Raw genomic sequence first — 25,571 nt, 5'->3', positions numbered from 1 at the left:
CATTAGAATGTGGAACCTTACCATGAGAAGTCAAGGAGAATGCTGGAAGAGGAGGCAAAGAAAGAACAAAAGTGAAAGTCTGTGTCAAGGCGGGGGCCAGAAGTGATTAAATGGCAAAATGGAGATGGTGCAAAGCAAGGAGGAGTGGTAATGGGGCAAGTTTTAAAAAAAAACAAGGGCAGCACAGAGGACCCAGGTTCAATCCCGGCCCCGGGTCACTGTCCGTGTGGAGTTTGCACATTCTCCCCATGTCTGTGTGGGTCTCATCCCACAACCCGAAGATGTGCAGGGTAGGTGGATTGGCCACGCTAAATTACCCCTTAATTGGAAAAACAAATGAATTGGGCACTTTAAATTTATTTTTAAAAATCTAAGTGAAGTCTCATGGGGTCCAGGGTGTATTAGCTAGATGGATAAAGAACTGGCTGGGCAACAGGAGACAGAGAGTAGTGGTGGAAGGGAGTGTCTCAAAATGGAGAAAGGTGACCAGTGGTATTCCACAGGGATCCGTGCCGGGACCACGGTTTGTGATAGACATAAATGATCTGGAGGAAGGTATAGGTGGTCTGATTAGCAAGTTTGCAGGTGACACCAAGATTGGTGGAGTAGCAGATAGTGAAGGGGACTGTCAGAGAATACAGCAGAATATAGATAGATTGGAGAGTTGGGCGGAGAAATGGCAGATGGAGTTCAATCCAGGCAAATGCGAGGTGATGAATTTTGGAAGATCCAATTAAAGAGCGAACTATATGGTAAGTGAAAAAGCCCTGGGGAAAATTGATGTACAGAGAGATCTGGGTGTCCAGGTCCATTGTACCCTGAAGGTGGCTGCACAGGTCGATAAGAGTGGTCCAAGAAGGCATACGGCATGCTTTCCTTCATCGGAAGGGGTATTGAGTACACGAGTTGGCAGGTCATGTTACAGTTGTATAAGACTTTGGTAAGGCCACATTTGGAATACTGCGTACAGTTCTGGTCGCCACATTACCAAAAGGAGGTGGATGCTTTGGAGAGGGTGCAGAGGAAGTTCACCAGGATGTTGCCTGGTATGGAGGGTGCTAGCTATGAAGAGAGGTTGAGTAGATTAGGATTATTTTCATTAGAAAGATGGAGGTTGAGGGGGAACCTCATTGAGGTCTACAAAATCATGAGAGGTATAGACAGGGTGGATAGCAAGAAGCTTTTTCCCCAGACTCAATTACTAGGGGTCACGAGTTCAAGGTGAGAGGGGAAAAGTTTCAGGGAGATATACGTGGAAAGTTCTTTACGCAGAGGGTGGTGGGTGCCTGGAACGCATTGCTGGCGAAGGTGGTAGAGGTGGGCACGATAGCGTCATTTAAGATGTATCTAGACAGATATATGAATAGGCAGGGAGCAGAGGGATACAGGTCCTTAGAAAATAGGCGACAGTTTTAGCTAGAGGATCTGGATCGGCGCAGACTTGGAGGGTCGAAGGGCCTGTTCCTGTGCTGTAATTTTTCTTTGTTCTAAAGATGGGTCCAGAGAAGTTGTAAATGCCAAAAGTGGAAATATTAACAGCGGCTGCCATGAAAATGGGAGTATAGTTATAATCTGAAGTCGTGGAACTTTAAGTTGAGGCTAGAAGGTTGTAAGCTTCCTCATCAAAAGATGAGCACAGTAAGAAGTCTTACAACACCAGGTTAAAATCCAACAGGTTTGTTTCGATGTCACTAGCTTTCGGAGCACTGCTCCTTCCTCGGGTGAATGAAGAGGTATGTTCCTGAAACATATATATATATATATATATATATATATATATAGACAGATTCAAAGATGCCAGACAATGCTTGGAATACAAGCATTAGCAGGTGATTAAATCTTTACAGATCCAGAGATACAGATCCAAACACATTAAAGAAGCCATCCCCTATGGACAAGCTCTCCGTATACACAGGATCTGCTCAGACGAGGAGCGTAACAGACATCTACAGACGTTGAAAGATGCCCTCGTGCGAACGGGATATGGCGCTCGACTCATCGATCGACAGTTCCAACACGCCACAGCAAAAAAACGCACCAACCTCCTCAGAAGACAAACATGAGACACAACCGACAGAATACCCTTCGTTGTCCAGTACTTGCCCGGAGCGGAGAAACTACGACATCTTCTTCACAGCCTTCAACATGTCATCGATGAAGATGAACATCTTGCCAAGGTCATCCCCACACCACCACTACTTGCCTTCAAACAACTGCACAACCTCAAACAAACCATTGTTTGCAGCAAACTACCCAGCCTTCAGAACAGTGACCACGACACCACACAACCCTGCCATGGCAATCTCTGCAAGACGTGCCAGATCATCGACATGGATACCACTATTACACGTGAGAACACCACCCACCAGGTACACGGTACATACACGTGCGACTCGGCCAATGTTGTCTACCTCATACGCTGCAGGAAAGGATGTCCCGCAGCGTGGTACATTGGCGAGACCATGCAGACGCTGCGACAACGAATGAACGGACATCGTGCGACAATCACCAGGCAGGAATGTTCCCTTCCAGTCGGGGAACACTTCAGCAGTCAAGGGCATTCAACCTCTGATCTCCGGGTAAGCGTTCTCCAAGGCGGCCTTCAGGACGGGCGACAACGCAGAATCGCCGAGCAGAAACTTATAGCCAAGTTCCGCACACGAGTGCGGCCTCAACCGGGACCTGGGATTCATGTTGCATTACATTCACCCCCCACCATCTGGCCTGCGAAATCCTACCAACTGCCCTGGCTTGACACAATTCACACCTCTTTAACCTGGGGTTACTCCATTTCTGGATCTGTAAAGATTTAATCACCTGCTAATGCTCGTATTCCACGCATTGTCTGGCATCTTTGAATCGGTCTATATATATGTTTCTGGAACATACCTCTTCATTGTTTTTAAGATAAAGATAGTTTTTTGAAGAATAAAGGGATTAAGGGTTATGGTGCTCGGGCTGGAAAATGGAGCTGAGTCCACAAAAGATCAGCCATGATCTCATTGAATGGTGGAGCAGGCTCAAGGGGCCAGATGGCCTACTCCTGCTCCTAGTTCTTATGTTCTTATGCTCATTCACCTGAGGAAGGAGCAGTGCTCCGAAAGCTAGTGTTTGAAACAAACCTGTTGGACTTTAACCTGGTGTTGTAAGACTTCTTACTGTGCTCACCCCAGTCCAACCGCCGGCATCTCCACATCAAAAGATGAGACATAGTTTTGTGAGCTTGCATTGAATTTCATTAGAACAGTACAGGAGGCCCAGGAAAGAGGTCAGAGTAGGATTGAGATGGAGTAATAAAATGGCAAGCGACCAAAGTTCTGGTTACGCCTGCGGATCGAAAGGAGGAATTTAGCAAAGCAATCACCCAATCTGCTTTTGGTCTCCCCATTGTAGACGAGATTGCAATATAAATCCCACAATACTTCACAGGAGCTTAGAGCAGATGAACTGAAGCTTACTCAGGAGGTAGGTTTTAATAGTGTCGAAAAAGAAAGTTAGGGAGACAGGGAGGGTTAGTGAGGAAGTTCCAGGGTTTAAGGCAGCTGAAGACTTCAAAAGTGAAACGATTAATGGGGCAGCACAGTGGTGAGCATTGTTGCCTCCAATGTCTCACAGCTCCTTCGATGGCTTGGGCTTCCTTTTCGACGGAGGAGTGTTGAATTTCGGAGGCATGGAGGGTACGGGAGAAGAAAGCCACGGGCCTGCCCGCCTGGTTGAGTAGCGGCCAGAGCAAAGTCCAATTCATCGCTCTGGAATGGGATGGACTCGTCCACAGCGTGCATCGCGGCTTTGGCAATATCTGCCTTGATGCGATTGAAGGCCAGGCGGGCCTCAGCTGTCAGGGGAAAAATGGCGGATTTGATCAGTGGACGGGCCTTGTCCGCATAGTTGGGGACCCATTGGGCATAGTACGAGAAGAACCCCAGGCATCTCTTCAGGGCCTTGGGGCAGTGGGGAAGGGGGAGTTCCAGGAGAGGGCGCATGCGGTCGGGGTCGGGCCCTAGGACTCCATGTTCCACGATGTAGCCGAGGATGGCTAGGCGGGTTGTGCGGAAGACGCATTTCTCTCTATTATAGGTTAGGTTCAGGAGTTTAGCGGTGTGGAGGAAGGGCCGGAGGTTCTTGTCATGGTCCTGCTGGTCATGGCCACAGATGGTGACGTTGTCTAGGTACGGGAACGTGGCCCGCAGCCCGTACTGGTCAACCATTTGGTCCATTTCTCTTTGGAAGACCGAGACCCCGTTGGTGACACCGAACGGGACCCTGAGGAAGTGGTAGAGGTGGCCATCTGCCTCGAAGGCAGTGTATTGACGGTCCTCCGGGTGGATGGGAAGCTGGTGGTACGCAGACTTCAAGTCGACTAGAGAAGACGCGATACTGCGCAATCTGATTGACCATGTCAGATGTGCGGGGGAGGGGGTTAGCATCGAGCTGCGTGTACCGGTTGGTGGTCTGGCTGTAATCGACGACCATCCGGTGCTTCTCCCCAGTCTTGACGACCACCACTTGGGCTCTCCAGGGGCTGTTGTTAGCCTCAATGATCCCCTCTCGCAGGAGTCACTGGACCTCCGACCTGATGAAGGCCCCGTCCTGGGCACTGTAGCGTCTGCTTCTGGTAGCGACGGGATTACAGTCCGGGGTGAGGTTTGCGAAGAGGGAGGGTGGGGCGACCTTCAGGGTCGCGAGGCTACGGACGGTGAGGGGGGGCAGGGGTCCGTCCCAGATCTGGGTCACTGTCTGTGTGGAGTTTGCACATCCTCCCCGTGTTTGCGTGGGTTTCGCCTCCACAACCCAAAGATGTGCAGGGTAGGTGGATTGGCCACGCTAAATTGCCCCTTAATTGGAAAAATTGAATTGGGTACTCTAAATTTATAAATTTTTTTAAAAAGAGTGAAACGATTAAAATTGGGGATGTACAAAAGGCCAGTATTTGAGTGCCGATACCTTGTAGGGTTATAGCACTGGAGGAAATTAGGGAGGGAGTTGCTAGCATGGATGAAAATGTTAAAATTATGTGGTTGCTTACCCAGAAGCTAATATAGGTCAGTGAGCACAAGGTGAGGCAAGGCACAGTGGTACTCACAGACTCGCACCCTGTAAACTGAGGCTGTGATGCACTTGTACTGTAGACACTGAGGCTGTTATAAACTGACACCAACGAATCACCCCCGCCACAAACAATCAATCAGTGGGAGATCAACTGTTAAAGACCAGCTCTCTCTTCCCCCCCCCCCCCCCCCCCCCCCCAAGACGACCCCATAACAAAAACGTTTGGAGGATTCATCACTCCTCTCCTAGAAAGAGCACGGTCAGGTACAACAGAATGATGGCAGAAACCCCCACACTAACGGAGATTACCCCCAACAAGAAGCAAAGTGCTCTTGTAGACCCCACATCAACCACACCCTCCACACTGCCACTTTAAGTGACTGGAAGCAAACCAGTTCTACAGGGAAGGGAAAATCAGGCAAATGCAGACGCGCAGTGACAAAATTAAACAAATGGCCAGCTTTCTATGAGGCCCATGCTCCAGGGTAGGGGGAAGGGGCAAGGGGAAGGCCCCGACAGGGATATGATAAGGGTGGGTTTGTTGATGGTGAAGGGGTAGTGATCCCAGTGGCAGAATTGCTTACCCTGTTTTATTTGGGTTTACTGGATCTCTGTGAAGCTGTGCCTCTGGAGCAGTGTAACAGCTCCGAATCCCCTGGACCCCAGGTGCTCACTTCCTGAATGGCAAAACACTCTCACACAGACCCCACCCCCACCGATTCACCTTTTCACAAATCTTTGAAGGTGACAGCACAAGCTGATACAGCAATTGAGATACAAGATTTGTAAAAAGAGGCCCTGAAGATAAAAACAAACAAAGTCATGCTAATCCTTTACAAATGACTGGTTTGGCCTTAGCTGGAGCATATTGTACAACTTTGGACACCGGATCTCAGGGAGAAAGCGGAGGCCTTGGCAACAGAGGAGCTTCATCAGGATGAAGGATTTCAGTTATGTGAAGGACAAGCTGGCAATGCTCCCCTTACAGCAGAGAAGGTTAAGGGCATGTTGACAGAGGTGTACAGAGTGGTTTGAATGGAGCAAATAGGGAGAAACTGTTTTCCTTGGCAAATGGATCAGTAACCAGTGGTCATTGATTTAAAATAATTGGCAAAAAAACTCGCGGGGAAATTAGGAGAAACGTTTTCACAGAAAAGGTAATCGCTCTTTTGACCTGAAAGCGCGGTGAAAGGAAATTCCATTGGAAATTTCAAAAAGCAATTGGGTGTGCACTGAAAGTGAACTTAGGGGGGGGGCGAAGAGTGCTGGCACAGGCATTGAGTTGAATGGCTTCCTTCTGTGCCTATGATTCTACACCCGCAGGCATCTGTTACTAAACCGGTTTCTGATGACTAATGTACATACAGTCTGCCTAACGCTCCAATCCACACCCCAGGCAATTGAGGCTGTTACTCACTCTGTTGTTTTACCAACAAAAAGTTTTGAAAACACAAAGGGAAATTATTCTCACTGCAGCAAATTAGCTTCTCATTCAACAACCATTTGCATTTCTTTAGCTCCCTCAATGTAGAAAAACATCTCATGTACTCTACAGGCAAAAAATGGACATCAAATCAAAGAATGTTGGGAATGGCAAAAGTGCGGGTTTTAGGAGGAAAGAAAGGTAAAAAGGCGGAGAGGTAGTCATGGTGGATCACTAAAAATCAGGAATCAAAACACAAAATGCTGGAAATACTCAGCAGGTTAAGCAGCATCTGTGAAGAGAGAAACGTTTCAGATTAGGAGTTATCTTCAGAACTGGGAAACGTTAAAGTTGTTAGGTGGATTGGCCATGATAAATTGCCCCTTAGTGTCCAAAGGATTAGTGGGGTTACAGGGATAGGGCAAGGCGTGGGCCTAGGTGTGCTCCTCCTTCGGATGGTCAGTGCCGACTCATAAGAACATAATAAGAACATAAGAACTAGGAGCAGGAGTAGGCCATCTGGCCCCTCGATCCTGCTCCACCATTCAATGAGATCATGGCTGATCTTTTGTGGACTCAGCTCCACTTTCCCGCCCGAACACCATAACCCTTAATACCTTTATTCTTCAAAAAACTATCTATCTTTATCTTAAAAACATTTAATGAAGGAGCCTCTACTGCTTCACTGGGCAAAGAATTCCAGAGATTCACAACCCTTTGGGTGAAGACGTTCCTCCTAAACTCAGTCCTAAATCTACTTCCCCTTATTTTGAGGCTATGCCCCCTAGTTCTGCTTTCACCCGTCAGTGGAAACAACCTGCCCGCATCTATCCTATCTATTCCCTTCATAATCTTATATGTTTCTATAAGATCCCCCCCTCGTCCTTCTAAATTCCAACGAGTACAGTCCCAGTCTACTCAACCTCTCCTCGTAATCCAACCCCTTCAGCTCTGGGATTAACCTAGTGAATCTCCTCTGCACACCCTCCAGTGTCAGTACGTCCTTTCTCAAGTAAGGAGACCAAAACTGAACACAATACTCCAGGTGTGGCCTCACTAACACCTTATACAATTGCAGCATAACCTCCCTAGTCTTAAACTCCATCCCTCTAGCAATGAAGGACAAAATTCCATTTGCCTTCTTAATCACCTGTTGCACCTGCAAACCAACTTTTTGCGATTCAAGCACTAGCACACCCAGGTCTCTCTGCACAGCAGCATGTTTTAATATTTTATCATTTAAATAATAATCCCTTTTGCTGTTATTCCTACCAAAATGGATAACCTCACATTTGTCAACATTGTATTCCATCTGCCAGACCCTAGCCCATTCACTTGGCCTATCCAAATCCCTCTGGAGACTTCCAGTATCCTCTGCACTTTTTGCTTTACCACTTATCTTAGTGTCGTCTGCAAACATGGACACATTGCCCTTGGTCCCCAACTCCAAATCATCTATGTAAATTGTGAACAGGTGTGGGCCCAACACTGATCCCTGAGGGACACCACTAGCTACTGATTGCCAACCAGAGAAACACCCATTAATCCCCACTCTTTGCTTTCTATTAATTAACCAATCCTCTATCCATGCTACTACTTTCCCCTTAATGCCATGCATCTTTATCTTATGCAGCAACCTTTTGTGTGGCACCTTGTCAAAGGCTTTCTGGAAATCCAGATATACCACATCCATTGGCTCCCCGTTATCTACCGCACTGTTAACGTCCTCAAAAAATTCCACTAAATTAGTTAGGCACGACCTGCCCTTTATGAACCCATGCTGCGTCTGCCCAATGGGACAATTTCCATCCAGATGCCTCGCTATTTCTTCCTTGATGATAGATTCCAGCATCTTCCCTACTACCGAAGTTAAGCTCACTGGCCTATAATTACCCGCTTTCTGCCTACCTCCTTTTTTTAAACAGTGGTGTCACGTTTGCTAATTTCCAATCCACCGGGACCACCCCAGAGTCTAGTGAATTTTGGTAAATTATCACTAGTGCATTTGCAATTTCCCTAGCCATCTCTTTTAGCACTCTGGGATGCATTCCATCAGGTCCAGGAGACTTGTCTACCTTTAGCCCCATTAGCTTGCCCATCACTACCTCCTTGGTGCTAACAATCCTCTCACGGTCCTCACCTGTCATAGCCTCATTTCCATCAGTCACTGGCATGTTATTTGTGTCTTTCACTGTGAAGACCGACCCAAAAAACCTGTTCAGTTCCTCAGCCATTTCCTCATCTCCCATTATTAAATCTCCCTTCTCATCCTCTAAAGGACCAATATTTACCTTAGCCACTCTTTTTTGTTTTATGTATTTGTCGAAACTTTTACTATCTGTTTTTATATTCTGAGCAAGTTTACTCTCATAATCTATCTTACTCTTCTTTATAGCTTTTTTAGTAGCTTTCTGTTGCCCCCTAAAGATTTCCCAGTCCTCTAGTCTCCCACTGATCTTTGCTACTTTGTATGTTTTTTCCTTCAATTTGATACTCTTCCTTATTTCCTTAGATATCCACGGTCGATTTTCCCTCTTTTTACCGTCCTTCCTTTTTGTTGGTATAAACCTTTGCTGAGCACTGTGAAAAATAACTTGGAAGGTTCTCCACTGTTACTCAACTGTTTCACCATAAAGTCCTTGCTCCCAGTCTACCTTAGCTAGTTCTTCTCTCATCCCATTGTAATCTCCTTTGTTTAAGCACAAAACACTAGTGCTTGATTTTACCTTCTCACCCTCCATCTGTATTTTAAATTCCACCATATTGTGATCGCTCCTTCCGCGAGGAAGACGCGACGGGGCAAATGGCCTCTTTCTGCACTGAAGGGATTCTATGATTCTATGAAATATATTTACAGCAAGGGAGAAGGACAGTAATAGGATGAAAGTCAGGAGAGATGGATTTAAAAAAAATTAATTTACAGGATGTGGACGTATCTGGTTAGGCCAGCATTTATTGCCCATCCCTAGTTGCCCTTCAGAAGGTGGTGGTGAGCTGCCTTCTTGAACCGCTGCAGTCCTTCAGGTGTAGGTACTCCCACAGTGCTGTGCGGGAAGGAGTTCCAGGATTCTGCCCCAGCGACAGGGAAGGAACCGCAATATATTTCCAAGTCAGGATGGTGAGTGACTTGGAGGGGAACCTCCAGGTGGTGGGGTCCCCAGGTATCTGCTGCTCTTGTCCTTCTAGATGGTAGTGGTTGTGGGTTTGGAAGACGTTGTCCAAGGAACTTTGGTGAGTTACTGCAGTGCATCTTGTAGATTCTCTCTCTTTAAAAATTTTTTTTTAATTTTTTTTTTTAAAAAGAGTACCCAATTCATTTTTTTTCCAATTAAGGGGCAATTTAGTGTGGCCAATCCACCTAACCTGCACATCTTTGGGTTGTGGAGGTGAAACCTACGCAGACATGGGGAGAATGTGCAAATTCCACACGGACAGTGACCCAGGGCCATATTTCGAACCCGGGTCCTCAGCGCCGCAGTCCCAGTGCTAACCACTGCGCCGCATGCCGCCCTGATTCTCTCTTTTTTAAATTTAGAGTACCCAATTCTTTTTTCTCCCCAATTAAGGAGCAATTTAGCATGACCAATCCACTTGCCCTGCACATCTTTAAGTTGTGGGGAAGAGACCCATGCAAACTCATGGGGAGAATGTGCAAACTCCACCTGGATAGTGTCTTGGGGCTGGGATTGAACCTGGGTCCTCAGCGCCATGAACCAGCAGTGCTAACCACTACACCACTATGCCGCCCACCTTGCATGCTCTCCTGCACTCTTCATTGAACCACTTTAATCCCCTGGCTTGGAAGTAATGGCAGAGTGGGGCATATGCCGGGCCATGAGGTTGCAGATTGTGGTTGAATACAATTCAGGTGCTGCTGATGGCCCACAGCGCCTCCTGGAAGCCTAGTTTTGAGTTGCTAGAGCTGTTTGAAGTTTATCCCATTTAGCACAGTGGTAGTGCCACACTACACGATGGAGGGTATCCTCAACGTAAACACGGAAATTTGTCTCCACAAGGACTGTGCGGTGATCACTTCTATTGATACAGTCATGGACAGATGCATGTGCAGCAGGCAAGCTGGTGAGGATGACGTTAAGTATGTGTGTTGTGAGGGATCCCTCTTGTTGGTTCCCTCACCACCTGCTGCAGTCCCAGTCTAGCAGCTATGTCCTTTAGGACCCGGCCAGCTGAGTCTGAGGTGGTATTACCAAGCCACTCTCGATGATGGACATTGAAGTCCCCCACCCAGAGCATATTCTGCGCTCTTGCCACCTCAGTTCATCCTCCAAGTGTGTTCAACATTGAAGAGTACTGATTCATCAGCTGATGGTGGCTGGTACGTTGTAATCAGCAGGAGGTTTCCTTGCCCATCTTCTTTAAAAAATAAATTTAGTGTAGCCAATTCATTTTTTCCAATTAAGGGGCAATTTAGCATGGCCAATCCACCTAGCCTACACAGCTTTGGGTTGTGGGGGCGAAACCCAGGCAAACACGGGGAGAATGTGCAAACTCCACACGGACAGTGACCCAGAGGCGGGATCGAACCTGGGACCTCGGCGCCGTGAGGCTGCAGGGCTAACCCACTGCGCCACCGTGCTGCCCTGCCTTGCCCAACTTTAACCTCAAGCAGTGGGATGGTGCCGTGGGAATGGGAGTTTAGGGCTGACTGACAAGGGATTATGGTATCACGGAGGAAATCGTCCCTTCGGGGAGGGGGGGGGGGAAGATAGGTTTTTTCTTTTCATTACTCTTTCATAAGATGTGGGCTTTGCTGACAAGGCCATCATTTGTTGGCCATCTGCTTCTGGCAGAGAGAAAAAGCTTCAAATGTACTTTAACCTGCTATCCACCAGGAAGGCAGTGCACCAATTCTGCCAGATATGAGGGACCTTTTACAAACAGGAAAAGGCTAGCTGCCTGTAGCCTCACCAGCTGAGAAAGCAATCAGCCATGAGGGAGATAGCCCAGGTAAAAGGCATCAGAGACGGACTGGTAGCCAAGCCAAAAGAGGTAAATCAGGCATTTGAGGCCTTCTACCAGGGACTGTACACCTCTGAGCCCCGCCCCCCCCCCCCTCCCCGGGGACATGAAATGGTTCCGCGACTTGCCAGTTGTAGGGGTCGATAGGTGGAGGGAACTGGAAGCACCAAAGGACTGGTAGAGGTCATGAGTTTATCAACTCCATGCAGGCAGGGAAGGCAGCGGGACCCGACGGTTTCCCGGCAGACATTCATAAAACATTTACACCAGCTCTGGCCCCACATCTACGGGAGGTGTTCGTAGACTCGCTAGCAAGGGGCACTTTGCCTCCTATGCTATCACAGGCCACCATGTCGCTGATAACCAAGAAAGACAAAGACCCGACGGAATACGGATCAAATAGACCCATTTTGCTGCTTAATGTAGATGCGAATGGACTCAGAAAGTCCTGGCTAAGAGACTGGAGGACTGCATACCTGAAGTGGTCGCAGAGGACCAGACGGGCTTTGTCAAGGGTAGACAGCTAACTGCGAACATAAGACACCTGCTGAATGTGATACTGACCCCATCCGGGGAAAGAACAGAGCTGATCATCTCCCTGGACGCCGTAAAGGCCTTTGACAGAGTCAAATGGAAATATCTAATTGATTACTGGCGATCAGGGATTTCTAAATGGGGGACATACTCACAACCCTGGACGAGCTGACGGAGAGACTAGAGCTACTGAAAGGACTGGAGCTCCGACATTTACAAATCACAAACTTTCTCCGCAGGAGACAACGAGGTACCCTAGAGCCCCAAGAGACACAATGCTGGAGGAACTGCTGGACACGGACAGTATGGAGAAAGGGAAATGTGGGAACATTTACGGATGACTTAGAAAGGGCAAGGACACCACTAGACGGAGCAAGACAGAAATAGGAAGATGAAGTAGGGACAGAACAAGGGTGGAAACTCTGGAGCGAAGCACTAAGTAGGGCCAACCCCACCTCCTCCTGCGCAAGGCTACGCCTCATGCAGTTTAAAGTAGTGCAGAGCACACCTAACCCGAACCCGATTGAACAGGTTCTTCCTGGGGGTTAAGGACAAGTGTGGACGATGCCAGGAGGCCCGGCACGACCATCACCTCATGGTGATGTCCAAGGTTGTGGGGGTGAGGGTGGAGACGTGCCCAAGAGTGGCAGTCTTCAGGGTATAGGACCAGCCAGAACTACATATGGGGAAGAGGGTCAATGTCTTGGCTTTTGCTTCCTTAATCACATGCCGGAGAATCCTGCTCGGCTAGCGATCAACAGCACCACCCACAGCTGCATGGACTGGCTGGCAGACTGCGGGGGGCCCCGCAAACCACATTCATACGTTTTGGTCCTGTCCAAAGCTGGAGGGGTATTGGAGGGAGATGTTCAGGGTAATTTCGAAGGTGATACATGTGAGGCTTGAGCCAGGCCCTCTGGAAGCATATTTGGGGTAACGGATTGGCCGGGTTGGAAGCCGTTGAGGAGGCAGATGTTTTAGCCTTCGCCTCGCTGATCGACTGAAGGCGGATCCTGTTGGGGTGGCGGTCAGTCTCTCCACCCTGTGCCCTGGCGTGGCGGGGGACCTGTTCGAGTTTTTAAACACTTGAGAAGGTGAAGTTTGAGTTGAGGGGAAGGATGGAAGGTGTCGACAATTCATGGGCTTTGTTCAGTATGCACTTTCAAGAATTGGACAACATCCAAAATTGGGGGAGGTTGGGGTTGGGGTGGGGGGCGAGGGGGTTGGACTGTGTATGTTCTTGATGACTATGTATGGGTGGATGGTGGATTCCTGAATCCTTTTCTTTGATGTTTATATTTAATATGTTGGGGGTTGGTGGGAGGGGGGGGGATTGTTGACCAGGGGGATTGACATTGTATTTGTTATTGTTGATTGTTTGTTGGTGGGTTTAAATTTGGATGAAAACGTGAAAAAGGAGAATAAAAATACTTTTTTAAAAAAGAACTGTCTCAATCACCTGATGTATAGTGTACACATGTAAAATTCAATTTTAAAAAATATTTTAAAAGAAAATGATCTGTTGAACATGGAGGCTGATGGGGCAAAAGGTGAGGACAAGGAGAACTCTACCGTGCTTTTGGGAGGGAGGAGAAGGGGAAAGAGCAGAAGTGTAGGAAATATAGCAGACTCGGTTGAGGGGCCCCATCAGCAGACATGAGGGAGAACCCTCAGTTGAGGAAAAAAGACAACATCTCAGAAGTATTGGTGTGGAAGGTTGCATTGTTAGTACAGATGCAATGGATACAGAGGAGCTGGGAGAATGGAATGGAATCAGGGATGGACAACAGGCCTAAACTGGATGAGTGCAGAGATCTCAGAGGGTTGTAGGGCTGAAGGAGATTAGAGAAATAGAGAGCTGCAAGGTCATTGAGGAATGAGAAAACAAAGATGCAAATTTTAAAATTGAGGTGTTGCTCAACAAAGGGGCTCTGTAGGTCAGTAAGCACAGGAATGCTGGGTGAATAGAAATTGGTGCAAGTTAGCTCATAGACAGCAAAGTTTTGAAAAAGCTGAAATTTACAGAGAGTGGAAGATGAGAAGTTGGTCAGGAAAGTGTTGGAGTAGTTGAGTGTGGGGATAATAAAGGCATGGATTGGGGTAGATCAAGATGGTGACGAGGTACAATGAGTTCACTCATGGAAGCTGACCCCATGTCTTGGGATGGTGTAGATGAGGAAGAGGAGTGGCCAAGGATAGACACTTGGAGGACTCCAGAGGTAACCGACAGGAAGAGAAACCATGGCACAAGATACTCCGGCTATGATCAGACTGGTAAAAGTGGATCCACTGAACTAGATAATTGAAGAGAGGATGAAGAGGGACTGTTTACTACAGACAGTGTCATGTTATATGTCACTTGTGACTTTGCTATAAGCCATGAGCTCATTGCCCATGTTGTTGGAGATGTGCAGGTTGAAGGTTCAAATATCCCAAAGCATTTCACAGAGATGTAAGCGGGGAAAAATGGAGTTGAAAGCAAGATGGAGACTAGCCGGGCAGGGCACCTGTTTAAGTAATCTCCTGTCCCAATCTGCCTCTTCCACACCCTAATGGGTCATGATATTCAGGTAAACATCATGGTGCAAACACACATACATACTGATGGACAGATCAACGGACCAGTCAATACACACACAACACCACAGCCAATCAGAGGCAAGAGCATACACACTATAAAACGGGGAACACGACACTTCCCGCTCATTCCAGCAGGAGACAGCTCAGGGCACAGAGCTCACAACAAGCCACTCAGACATCCACCATGTGCTGAGTGCCACTCCAAGATAGTGTTAGGAATAGGTCCACAGATTTAAGGGTTATGATCGAACCACAATAACCAGTTTACCACTGTAAATATTGTTAGTAATAAAACTGAGTTGTACCATCCGCAACCGTGTTGGTTCGTCTGTGCAGCAGAGCACCCAACACATCATAGTACCAGGATTGGAACCCGGTAACTGAGAGACCTACCGACGAATCCTCAGGAATCCGCCATCCTGCACCATGGACACCGTCAGCACGCCGCAGCCGCTACAAATCGCTGGAAACCTCGGCGTCAATTGGAAGCTGTTCAAACAGCGCTTCCAGCTCTTCCTGGAAGCCAACGAAAGGGAGCGCACTTCGGACACCAGGAAAATCGCCCTCCTCCTCTCCACGGCAGGGCAACACACCATCCATGTCTACAGCTCCCTGGTGTTCGCGGAAGGTGAGGACAAGACCAAGTACAAGACGGTCCTTCTCAAACTCGAGCAACACTTCAGCGTCGAGATAAATGAGAGTTTCGAGAGGTATCTCTTCCAGCAGCGCCTGCAGTGTAAGGATGAGCCCTTTCAATCCTTCCTTACACACCTCCGTATCCTCACGCAGTCCTGCGGTTACGACACCACCTACGATTCAATGATTCGGGACCAGATTGTTTTTGGGGTCACCTTGGGCACCCTACGCCAGCAGCGCCTCAAAATTAAAGGCCTTACTCTAGCCTCCGCAATCGAAGCCCGTGTCCTTCATGAAAACGCGCCCAGCCGCTACTCCCAATTTCAAGCGGCCGAATCGGCGTGGCAGGGGTCCTACGCGGCCGGATCGGCAAGGCAGGCATCCAACGAGGCCGAACGGGTCCAGGCGATCGAGTTCCTCCCAGCCCATGGCCCGGACGAGGGCGGCCATTTCGCGCGCTTTCCATTATGTCTCCATTATGCCTCCCGCGTTTGTGCGCGCCAAAAAAGACGTTGACGCAGTGGGACGTGATGCGCAGGCACGCTCGACGCAAGACCGAACTGTGCATGTGCGGTGGCGCAACGAACGCCATGACGTCACGACGTGCGGCAACTGCGGAGCCGCACATTTAAAGCGGCAATGTCCGGCAAAAAAACGACAATGCCTTCGCTGTGGCAAGATGGGCCACTACGCTGCCTGCTATCGAGCAGCTCAACCTGCCAATGCTCCCAAATTCCGACAACCTCGCAGGGACGTGCGGACCATTCAGCATCCTTACTATGAGTCGTGCCCAGACGATATCCAGACCAGTGACACAGACGATCGGGATGCCTTCCGTGTTGCGGTCATTGATGGGAACCGGATGTCTCCAGCCAGGACCCACCAGCCGTTGCAAGTGAACAGTGTCAATCCGGGTGATGAATGGTGTGCCACCCTAACGGTCAACCGATCACCGATAACATTGTGTCTGGACACTGGCGCCTCCGCCAACCTCAATGGTCAGCCTTCTACGCCATGAAGGTCAGACCACCAATTCGGCCATCCCGTTGCAAGATGGTCGACTACAATGGAAACGTTATCCCGGCCATGGGATCCTGCCAGCTCCAGGTGACACACAACACATACGCGGCCACACTGTCATTCAAAATAGTCGGATCATCAAAGGACTCCCTGCTAGGCGCACAGGCATGCAAGGTTCTCCACCTCGTGCAGCGGGTCCACGCTCTGTCTCCGGAAGGCACATCAGACTTCCCGGATGCAGAATTTAGGGCACAGCTTCAATAGCTCCTCGTCCACAACCAGGAAGCATTCGAGGGCATGGGCAAACTGCCCTATACCTACAGAATACGACTCAAACCGGACGCCACCCCGGTCATTCACGCACCTCGCAGGGTCCCAGCGCCACTGTGTAGCAGAGCACCCAACACAACATAATGTACAACCATAATGCAGTTCATTGCTTCACAGAACTGCACAACATAATCAAAGCATTGCAAGGATGACCCTTCCTGGACTTATCATCTTAATGCATGGATTTAGAAGTACAGGGCACAATTTTGAATTTGCAGATGATGCAAAACTTGGAAGTGTAGTGAAGAGTGAGGACTATAATAATAATCTTCAAGAGAAGACTGACAGGCTGGTGAAATGGACGGATAAATGGCAGATAAAATTCAGAGCAGAAGGGAGGTACATTTTGGTAGAAAGAAAGAAGAGACAAATACATATCAAATGGTACATTTTTGAAAGAAGACAGACCTGGGGGTGTTTATGCACCAAGCTTTGGGAATGGTTTTATAAATAGAGTACAAGATCCAGGAAAACATGTTAAGCCTGTATAAAACACTAAGCTTGGCCCCAATTGGCATCCTGTGTCCAATTCCAAGTTCCATGCTTTATACAAGGAGATGAAGGCTTTGGAGATTTACTGGAATGGCTCTGGGAAAAAGGGACTACAGATAAGTGGATAGACTGAAGAAGTTGAGATTGCTCTCCTTAGAGCAAAGAGGACGATGAGAAGATTTGATAGATGTAATCATGAATGGGCTGGATAACATAAATAAAGAGAGACTATTTTGAAAAGCTGAAACATCGAAATTAAAGGGCACAGATTTAAAGTAATTGATGAAAGAATCAGGTGAAAAAATATTTTTATGCAGCAAGTGACTAGGATTTGGAATGTACAGCCAGGTATGTTGGAGGTTACAGATTCAGTAGCAACCAAAAAGGGAATTGGATAAATAGTTGAATGGGAAAGAAAATTGCAGGGATGTAGTAGAAGAGTGAGAAAGTGGAGCAAAATGGATTGCTCTTCAAAAGAGCTAGAGCAGACTTTAAAAAAAAATATTTTAATTCTCCCCCTTTTCACATTTTCATCCAAATTTAAACCCACCAACAATCAACAGTAACAAATACAATGTCAATCCCCTGGTCAACAATCCCCTCCTCCCACCAACCCCCAACATTCTAAATACAAACATCAAAGAAAAAGAATCAGGAATCAACCATCACCCCATACATAGTCACCAACAACACACACACAGTCCAAACACCCCCGTCCCCAATCCCACCCCCCCTCGGATCTCCCAAGCATTTTGACTACACCTTGCAAGTAAATCATTGGTTGCACTGTTGTAGAAACCACCCCACTTTCTTTCTTTTTTTAAAATAAATTTAGAGTACCCAATTCATTTTTTTCCAATTAAGGGTCAATTTTAGCGTGTTCAATCCACCTACCTTGCACATCTTTGGGTTGTGGGGGCAAAACCCACGCAAACACGGGGAGAATGTGAAAACTCCACATGGACAGTGACCCAGAGCCGGGATCGAACCTGGGACCTCGGCGCCGTGAGGCAACTGGGCTAACCCACTGCGCCACTGTGCTGCCCCAGCCACCCTGCTTTCTCACTATACTTAGCAGCACCAACAGGGCAGGGGTCTGTACTGATGTATAGACGCAAGTTCCAGAACAGCCCCACCCTCCAACATGGGGTGATGGAATGCAACATAAGTGAGTTTCAGACATTCAGAGAACTCCTGCTGCTGCAAAGGCCTGGCCCTGCCACAGGGCTGACCTCAGTCTCCGGTCATGCTGCAAGCATCCAGTCTACCAGTCTGGCCCTGCCACAGGCACCCAGTCCAGCTATCTGATCCTGCCTCAGACATTGATACCCACCGCTGCTACACTGGAAAAGGTATGAAACCTTTCTTTGTTGATACCTGAACTGAGAGCTTACCGCTATCAAGAAAGGTCCAGCAGCCTGTTTTTTCTGTAGAAAAGAAAAGGCTGTGGGGATGATCTGCTAACAGTTCTTCAGGGTTTTGAAAGGATTTGATAGGTAGATAAATTCTTTCCATTTGTGGGCAAAGTGCAGAACCAGGGCCCAGATGCTAGAAATCCGAAATAAAAAACAAAAAATGTTAGAAAATTTCAGCAGGTCGGACAGTGTGTGGAGATGGAAATGGAATTAACATTACAAATCAGGGGGCTTCCGGTGGCAGTATGCAGGGAGTAGTCGCACGGGAGGAGGTTCCCACCAGGGAGTTTATTTTGCCCTTTTCGTCTGTTTTTTTGGGAGGGTTTTCAGCTAAAACTTCACTATTTCAACAGGATAAGGTCCCCACGCAAGAGATATGCCCAGAAACTCCAGGACAAGGAAGCCTGCAAATAAAAATTCATCAACAGATTTGGAAGCCTCTTGAGATTCTACGGTAGGGAAAATGATGGAAGCCACTACCATGACTCTGGCCACTCCATTGACGGCCAAGATGCTTAGAGGCATCTTGGCAACGGAATTTCAGAAGCAGTGGTGGGCTGACTCCAAGGCCCTCCACAATTCAACAGAAGAGGCCCTATCTCCGATACGGTCAGTGTTGCAGAAGACTGAGGAGATGGCAAAGGCATATGGCGTGGCGATACAGGGCATGGAGGCGGCTCTCGCAAGGCAGGGCGATTGTCTCCTTGGAAGCTGAGATGGCAATAATGGCCAGTGTTAATAAAGAACAAAGGACCAAGGTGAATGATCTGGAGAATCGCTCCAGAAGAATCTTAGAATCGTAGGGTTGCTGGAGGGAATCGAAGGCCCCAATCTGATGGATTATATCTCGGAGAGGTTTGGGAAGATGGTGGGGGAAAGAGTGGATTGATGCCCCCTCCTGAGCTGGATCCAGCCCACTGGTCACTCTGACAGAAGCCCCTTGCCAGCGAACCACCACGGGCAATAATCGTGAGGTTCAAGAGGGTGATGCTCTAGCGGAACTGGGGGGGGGAAGGGGGATCTGCACTTGCGAATTTCAGCAACTTTTATTGGGCGGCTAACATAGCCATGATAAGGAAGTGGGTGGGAGGGGTCAGCTTGGGAGTGGGTTGAGGCAGCCTCATGTAGGGGTACCAGTCTGGGGGCGTTGGTGACAGCGCCTCTGCCGTTCCCGCTGGCGCGCTTCTCCACCAGTCCTGTAGTGGTGGCGGCCCTTCGGATCTGGGGACAGTGGAGGAGGCAACTGGGAGCAACGGGAGCATCGGTCTGGTCCCCTATATGTGACAACCATCAGTTTGCCCCGGGGAGGTTGGACGGGGGGTTTCGGGTATTGCGGAGGGCGGGGATTGAGCGGATGGGAGATTTGTTTTTGGAAGGGAGCTTCCCTAGCTGGAGGGCGCTGGAGGCCAAGTTTGGGTTGACGAGGGGGAATGAATTCCGGTATATTCAGGTGCGGGACTTTTTGCGTAGGCAGGTGTCATCTTTTCCACTCTTGCCACCAAGGGGGATCAAGATAGGGTAGTGTCTAGAGGATGGGTGGGGGAAGGATGTGTCTCGGATATTTACAAGGAGCTCATGGGGGCGGAGGAGACGCAGACCGAGGAGCTGAGGCATAAATGGGAGAAGAAGTTGGGAGAGGAGATTGAGGAAGGCCTGTGGGCGGACGCACTGAGCAGGGTCAATGGGACTGCAACATGTGCCAGGCTTGGCCTGATTCTATTTAAGATCGTCCACCGGGCCCACATGACAGTGTCCCGGATGAGCAGATTCTTTGGCGTAGAGGACAGGTGTAAGTGTCTGAGAGGACCGGCAGACCATGTCCACATGTTTTGGGCTTATCCAAAACTTAGGAGATACTGGCAGGGGTTCGAGGATGTCATGTCTAGAGTACTGAACACGAGGGGGGCAATGAATCCAGAGGTGGTGATTTCTGGGGTTTCAGAGGCCCCAGAAGTCCAGGGGAAGAAAGAGGCCGACGTCCTGGCCTTTGCTTCCCTGGTAGCCTGGAGACGGATACTTCTAGCTTGGAGGGACTCAAAGCCCCAGAAGTCGGAAAGGAAGCCTGGCTGTCAGACATGGTGAGTTTCCTGGCTTAGAATTTGGATTTGGGAGGGCAGCACGGTGGCGTAGTGGGTTAGCCCTGTTGCCTCACGGCGCCGAGGTCCCAGGTTCGATCTCGGCTCTGGGTCACTGTCCGTGTGGAGTTTGCACATTCTCCCCGTGTTTGCGTGGGTTTCACCCTCACAACCCAAAGATGTGCAGGGTAGGTGGATTGGCCACGCTAAATTGCCCCTTAATTGGAAATAATGAATTGGATACTCTAAATTTATTTTTTTTAAAGCTGGTGGCTATGGCTATTTATTTGTTTTCACTCTGGGAAGGGGCCATCCTGCTGACTGAAGAGTTAGCCAACGGGAGTGGTGGGACTAACTGCAGCTTCTTATTTTAGTGTAGTTTTAATGTTTTGCTTGGGGTTAGGGATAGTTGAGGTAGGGGCTAGGGTCTTTGTTCGCCTCTTGGTTGTTTGATTGATTATTTGGATGTGGTATTATTGATGGGAGGCGGGGAGGGGCTAGGGGTGGTTTTCTGGCGGTGACTGAAGCTTTTTCTTTGTTTTGTCTTGTTGGGGGGGGGGGGTCTGGTGGCCACCTTGGGTGGGCCTATGCCTGTACTCGGAGCAGTTGCTGGATTACCCCATTTGGCGGAAATGGCTGACTCTGGGTCGGGGGTTGGAAGGCCCCCAATTCGGCTGGCCATTTAGAATATGAGGAAGTTGAACGGCTCAGTGAAGAATATTTGCTCGCCTGAAAAGTTTGAATGCTGATGTGGTGTTTCTGCAGGACTCATTTGCAAGTCAGGGACCGGGGCGAAATTCTCCCCCAACGGCGCGATGTCCGCCGACTGGCGTAAAAAATGGCGCCAATCAGACGGGCATCGTGCCGGCCCAAAGGTGCGGAATGCTCCGCATCTTTGGCGGCCTAGTCCCAACATTGAGGGGCTAGGCCAACGCCGGAGGGATTTCCGACCCGCCAGCTGGCGGAAATGGCGTTTGTTGCCCCGCCAGCTGGCGCGGAAATGCGGCGCATTCGCGGGAGCGTCAGCGGCCGCTGACAGTTTCCCGGTGCATGCACGGGAGCGTCAGCGGCCGCTGAAAGTTTCCCGCGCATGCGCAGTGGGGAGAGTCTCTTCCGCCTCCGCCATGGTGGAGGCCGTAGCGGAGGCGGAAGGGAAAGAGTGCCCCCACGGCACAGGCCCGCCCGCGGATCGGTGGGCCCCGATCGCGGGCCAGGCCACCGTGGGGGCACCCCCCGGGGTCAGATCGCCCCGCGCCCCCCCCCCCCCCCCCCCCCCAGGACCCCGGAGCCCGCCCACGCTGCCTGGTCCCGCCGGTAAATACCAGGTTTGATTTACGTCGGCGGGGCAGGCAATTTCTGGGCGGGACTTCGGCCCATCCGGGCCGGAGAATTGAACGGGGGTTCCCGCCAACCGGCACGGCCCGATTCCCGCCCCCGCCCAATCTCCGGTACCGGAGACTTCGGCGGGCGCGGGGGCGGGATTCACGGCGGCCAACGGCCATGCTCCGACGCGGCGGGGGGGGGGGGGGGGTCGTCGGAGAATGACGCCCCAGATACGGTTACGGAAGAGGTGGGTAGGGCAGGTATTCCACTCGGGGTTCGATGGTAGAGCCCTGAGGGGGCGGCAGCTTTGATTAATAATTTAATCATAATTTTCAGCAGCTAAGACCTTGGCGGACTTGAAGGGGAGACATGTGATTGTTCGTGGTTCTCTGGCGGGCTCCTCGGTGGTTCTAGTTAATGTGTATGTGTCAAATTGGGATGATACAGCTTTTATTAACATGTTACTGGTCTGTATTCCTGACTTGGACTCAGACCGGCAAATTTTATTTTTGGGGGGGGGGGGGGGGGGGACACTTCAATTGCATTTTGGACCCTCTGTTGGACCAATCTAAACTAAAGTCTCTGATCCCATCTGGGTGGCAAAGACACTATTGGTTTTTAAGGAGCAGATGCGGGGGGGGGGGGGGGCACAGACCAGTGGCGGTTTTTACATTTGAGTCAGAAGGATTTTTCTTTGTTCTCCCATGTCCATCAGGTTTATTCTCGGATTGACTTTTTTGTGGTGGATAGGGTTCTCCATCTTTGGGTAAAGAGGGTCGGGTACTCGGCAATTGTGATGTCAGACCATGCCCCACATTTTGTGGATCTGGTATTAGAGCCAGGTCCCAGACATTTTGGGAGTGCATATCCTCTGCCAGTGGGAAGTACATTATGTTTAATAAGAGAGGGGTAGCATGGTGGCACAGTGGTTAGCATTGCTGCCACACGACAGTGAGGTGCTAGGTTCGATCCCGGCTCTGAGTCACTGTCCGTGTGGAGTTTGCACATTCTCCTCGTGTCTGTGTGGGTTTCATCCCCACAACCCAAAGATGTGCAGGATAGGTGGATTGGCCACGCTAAATTGCCCTGGAAAAAATGAATTGGGTATTGGCCATAGCGTTAACAAATCCACTGATTGGAGGGCAATAAAGCGGGGAGGGAAGGAGCATAGGGTGTCCTCGTATGTAGATGATCGACTTTGTTATATCACAGACCCAGTCTCTGTCATGGATGAGACAATGAAGTTACTTGGGAGCTTTGGCTCCTTCTCGGGGTAATGGACAAGAATTTTGATAAGAGTGAATATTTTCCTAACAATCCCCCAGGTCCAAAGGTGTTTATTTCTTTTTCAGTGTCTCCCCAAATCTTTCCTCGTCAGAGTCAACAAATTGATAGCTTCCTTCATTTGAGCTGGCAAGACCCCAAATACTCTTCGGGCATTTCTTCAGAGAGAGAGAGAGAGAGAGAGACAGTAAGGTGGCTTAGCATTACCCAACGTTATTTTATTACTGGACAGCTAATAGTAAGTACTGGGGTGGCTTAAGAAGCCGAGTTCGATATGGGGGCTCTTGTAGTGGTTCTAACCTGGGACTTCAATTTTTCCCCTGCAAAAGCTTCTTGGAGTTCAGTTGTAGTGTCCACTCTGAGGATTTGGAGGCAGTTTAGGCAACATTTTAAGCTTGGCTCCATGTTGTTGTCAGCCCCTATTTGTAGTATTCATCTCTTTGTGCCAGCGGGTTTAGATTCGACATTCAGGTCATGAGAGGAGGCGGCTCTGGAGAGGTTTGGGGACCTGTTTGTGCAGGTAGGGTTGCCAGTTCTGAGGAGCCCCCGAGGACTAATTGTTTTTAGGTATTTCCAGGTTAGTTTCCATTGGCACCTTCACCCTCTCTCTTTAATAAGATCTTATCTCTGGCCGATACAGATGAGGGGAAGATTTTAGATATTATGGCCAGTTCCTGCCGGATGAGCAGGCTCCATTGGATGAGGTGAAGAGGGGGGCGAACTGTGCCCAGTTATGGATTGGGGCGGGGGTACCTCCTCATATGCTAGGAACAGTTTGAGTCAGTTCAAGGTGGTGCTCAGCACACATCTGACCAAGGCGAGGATGAGTGTTCTTTTCTCGGGGGTGGAGAATAGGTGAGAGAATTGTTCTCGGGCTGGTGAATCATATCCACATGTTCTGCGTTTCTTAAACTTGAAAGCTTTTGGATCTCCTTCTTTGACACCATGTCAGAGATTCTTGATATTGATCTGGAGCCTTGTCCACTGGTGGCCATTTTGGGGGAAATCAAACTCGCCGATGCTGGGGACAGCGACAGGGGTGGATGTCCTCACCTTTGCCTCGTTGATTGCCTGGAGGCAAGTTCTGCTGGGGTGGAGATCTCTTACTCTGCCCAGTGCCTCTGCCTGGTTGGGTGACCTAATAGAGTTCCTAAATCTGGAGAAGGTCAAGTACATCATTAGGGGGTCAGTAGATGGCAGCCATGATTACTTTTTTTAAAGAGTTAGTCACCATCAGCAATGAGGCGGCTTTTTAGTTATATGTTTGAAGAGTTGGGTTAGTGGGTTTGTTGAATATTGATTGTTTTATTTTTGCGAAAAGCTTTATCAGTGAAAAACTTCATCAATAAAAAAAATACTTTAAAATAAGCATTAAAAGTCATGATGACCCTTCATCAACAGACTTTTCATCATTAAGGATTAACATTTGTTGAGGGGACGGGGTCAGGGTTTTTTTCGTTTGGTTGGGGTTGGTTGCTTTTGTACGGTTGAGGTTGTTTTTGTATTGTTGGGGTTGTTTTTGTATTGTTGGGGTTGTTTTTGTACTGTTGGGGTTGCTTTTGTACTGTTGGGGTTGCTTTTGTACTGTTGGGGTTGCTTTTGTACTGTTGGGGTTGCTTTTGTACTGTTGGGGTTGCTTTTGTACTGTTGGGGTTGCTTTTGTACTGTTGGGGTTGCTTTTGTACTGTTGCGGTTGTTTTTGTACTGTTGCGGTTGTTTTTGTACTGTTGGGGTTGTTTTTGTACTGTTGGGGTTGTTTTTGTGCTGTTGGGGTTGTTTTTGTGCTGTTGGGGTTGTTTTTGTACTGTTGGGGTTGTTTTTGTGCTGTTGGGGTTGTTTTTGTGCTGTTGGGGTTGTTTTTGTGCTGTTGGGGTTGTTTTTGTATTGTTGGGGTTGTTTTTGTATTGTTGGGGTTGTTTTTGTACTGTTGGGGTTGTTTTTGTACTGTTGGGGTTGTTTTTGTACTGTTGGGGTTGTTTTTGTGCTGTTGGGGTTGTTTTTGTGCTGTTGGGGTTGTTTTTGTACTGTTGGGGTTGTTTTTGTATTGTTGGGGTTGTTTTTGTATTGTTGGGGTTGTTTTTGTACTGTTGGGGTTGTTTTTGTATTGTTGGGGTTGTTTTTGTATTGTTGGGGTTGTTTTTGTGCTGTTGGGGTTGTTTTTGTGCTGTTGGGGTTGTTTTTGTGCTGTTGGGGTTGTTTTTGTACTGTTGGGGTTGTTTTAGTACTGTTGGGGTTGTTTTTGTACTGTTGGGGTTGTTTTTCTACTGTTGGGGTTGTTTTTGTACTGTTGGGGTTGTTTTTGTGCTGTTGGGGTTGTTTTTGTGCTGTTGGGGTTGTTTTTGTGCTGTTGGGGTTGTTTTTGTACTGTTGGGGTTGTTTTTGTACTGTTGGGGTTGTTTTTGTACGGTTGGGGTTGTTTTTGTATTGTCG

The 25,571-nt window shown here is 48.8% G+C and overlaps 1 protein-coding gene across 3 annotated transcripts in view; it reads right to left on the bottom strand.

The window, feature by feature from the left end:
- kdf1a (keratinocyte differentiation factor 1a) overlaps positions 1 to 25,571 on the bottom strand; it is a 92,784-nt gene that overhangs the window by 48,257 nt on the left and 18,956 nt on the right. For all 3 annotated transcript variants that reach the window (XM_072500972.1, XM_072500973.1, XM_072500971.1), the window contains exon 3: positions 18,439 to 18,592. In XM_072500972.1, coding sequence (XP_072357073.1) covers positions 18,439 to 18,592 — 154 coding nt within the window. The remainder of the gene's footprint in view (positions 1 to 18,438; positions 18,593 to 25,571) is intronic.

Source organism: Scyliorhinus torazame, chromosome 1, assembly GCF_047496885.1.
Source record: "Scyliorhinus torazame isolate Kashiwa2021f chromosome 1, sScyTor2.1, whole genome shotgun sequence".
NCBI lineage: Eukaryota > Metazoa > Chordata > Chondrichthyes > Carcharhiniformes > Scyliorhinidae > Scyliorhinus > Scyliorhinus torazame.
This window is presented reverse-complemented; position numbering and strand designations above follow the sequence as displayed.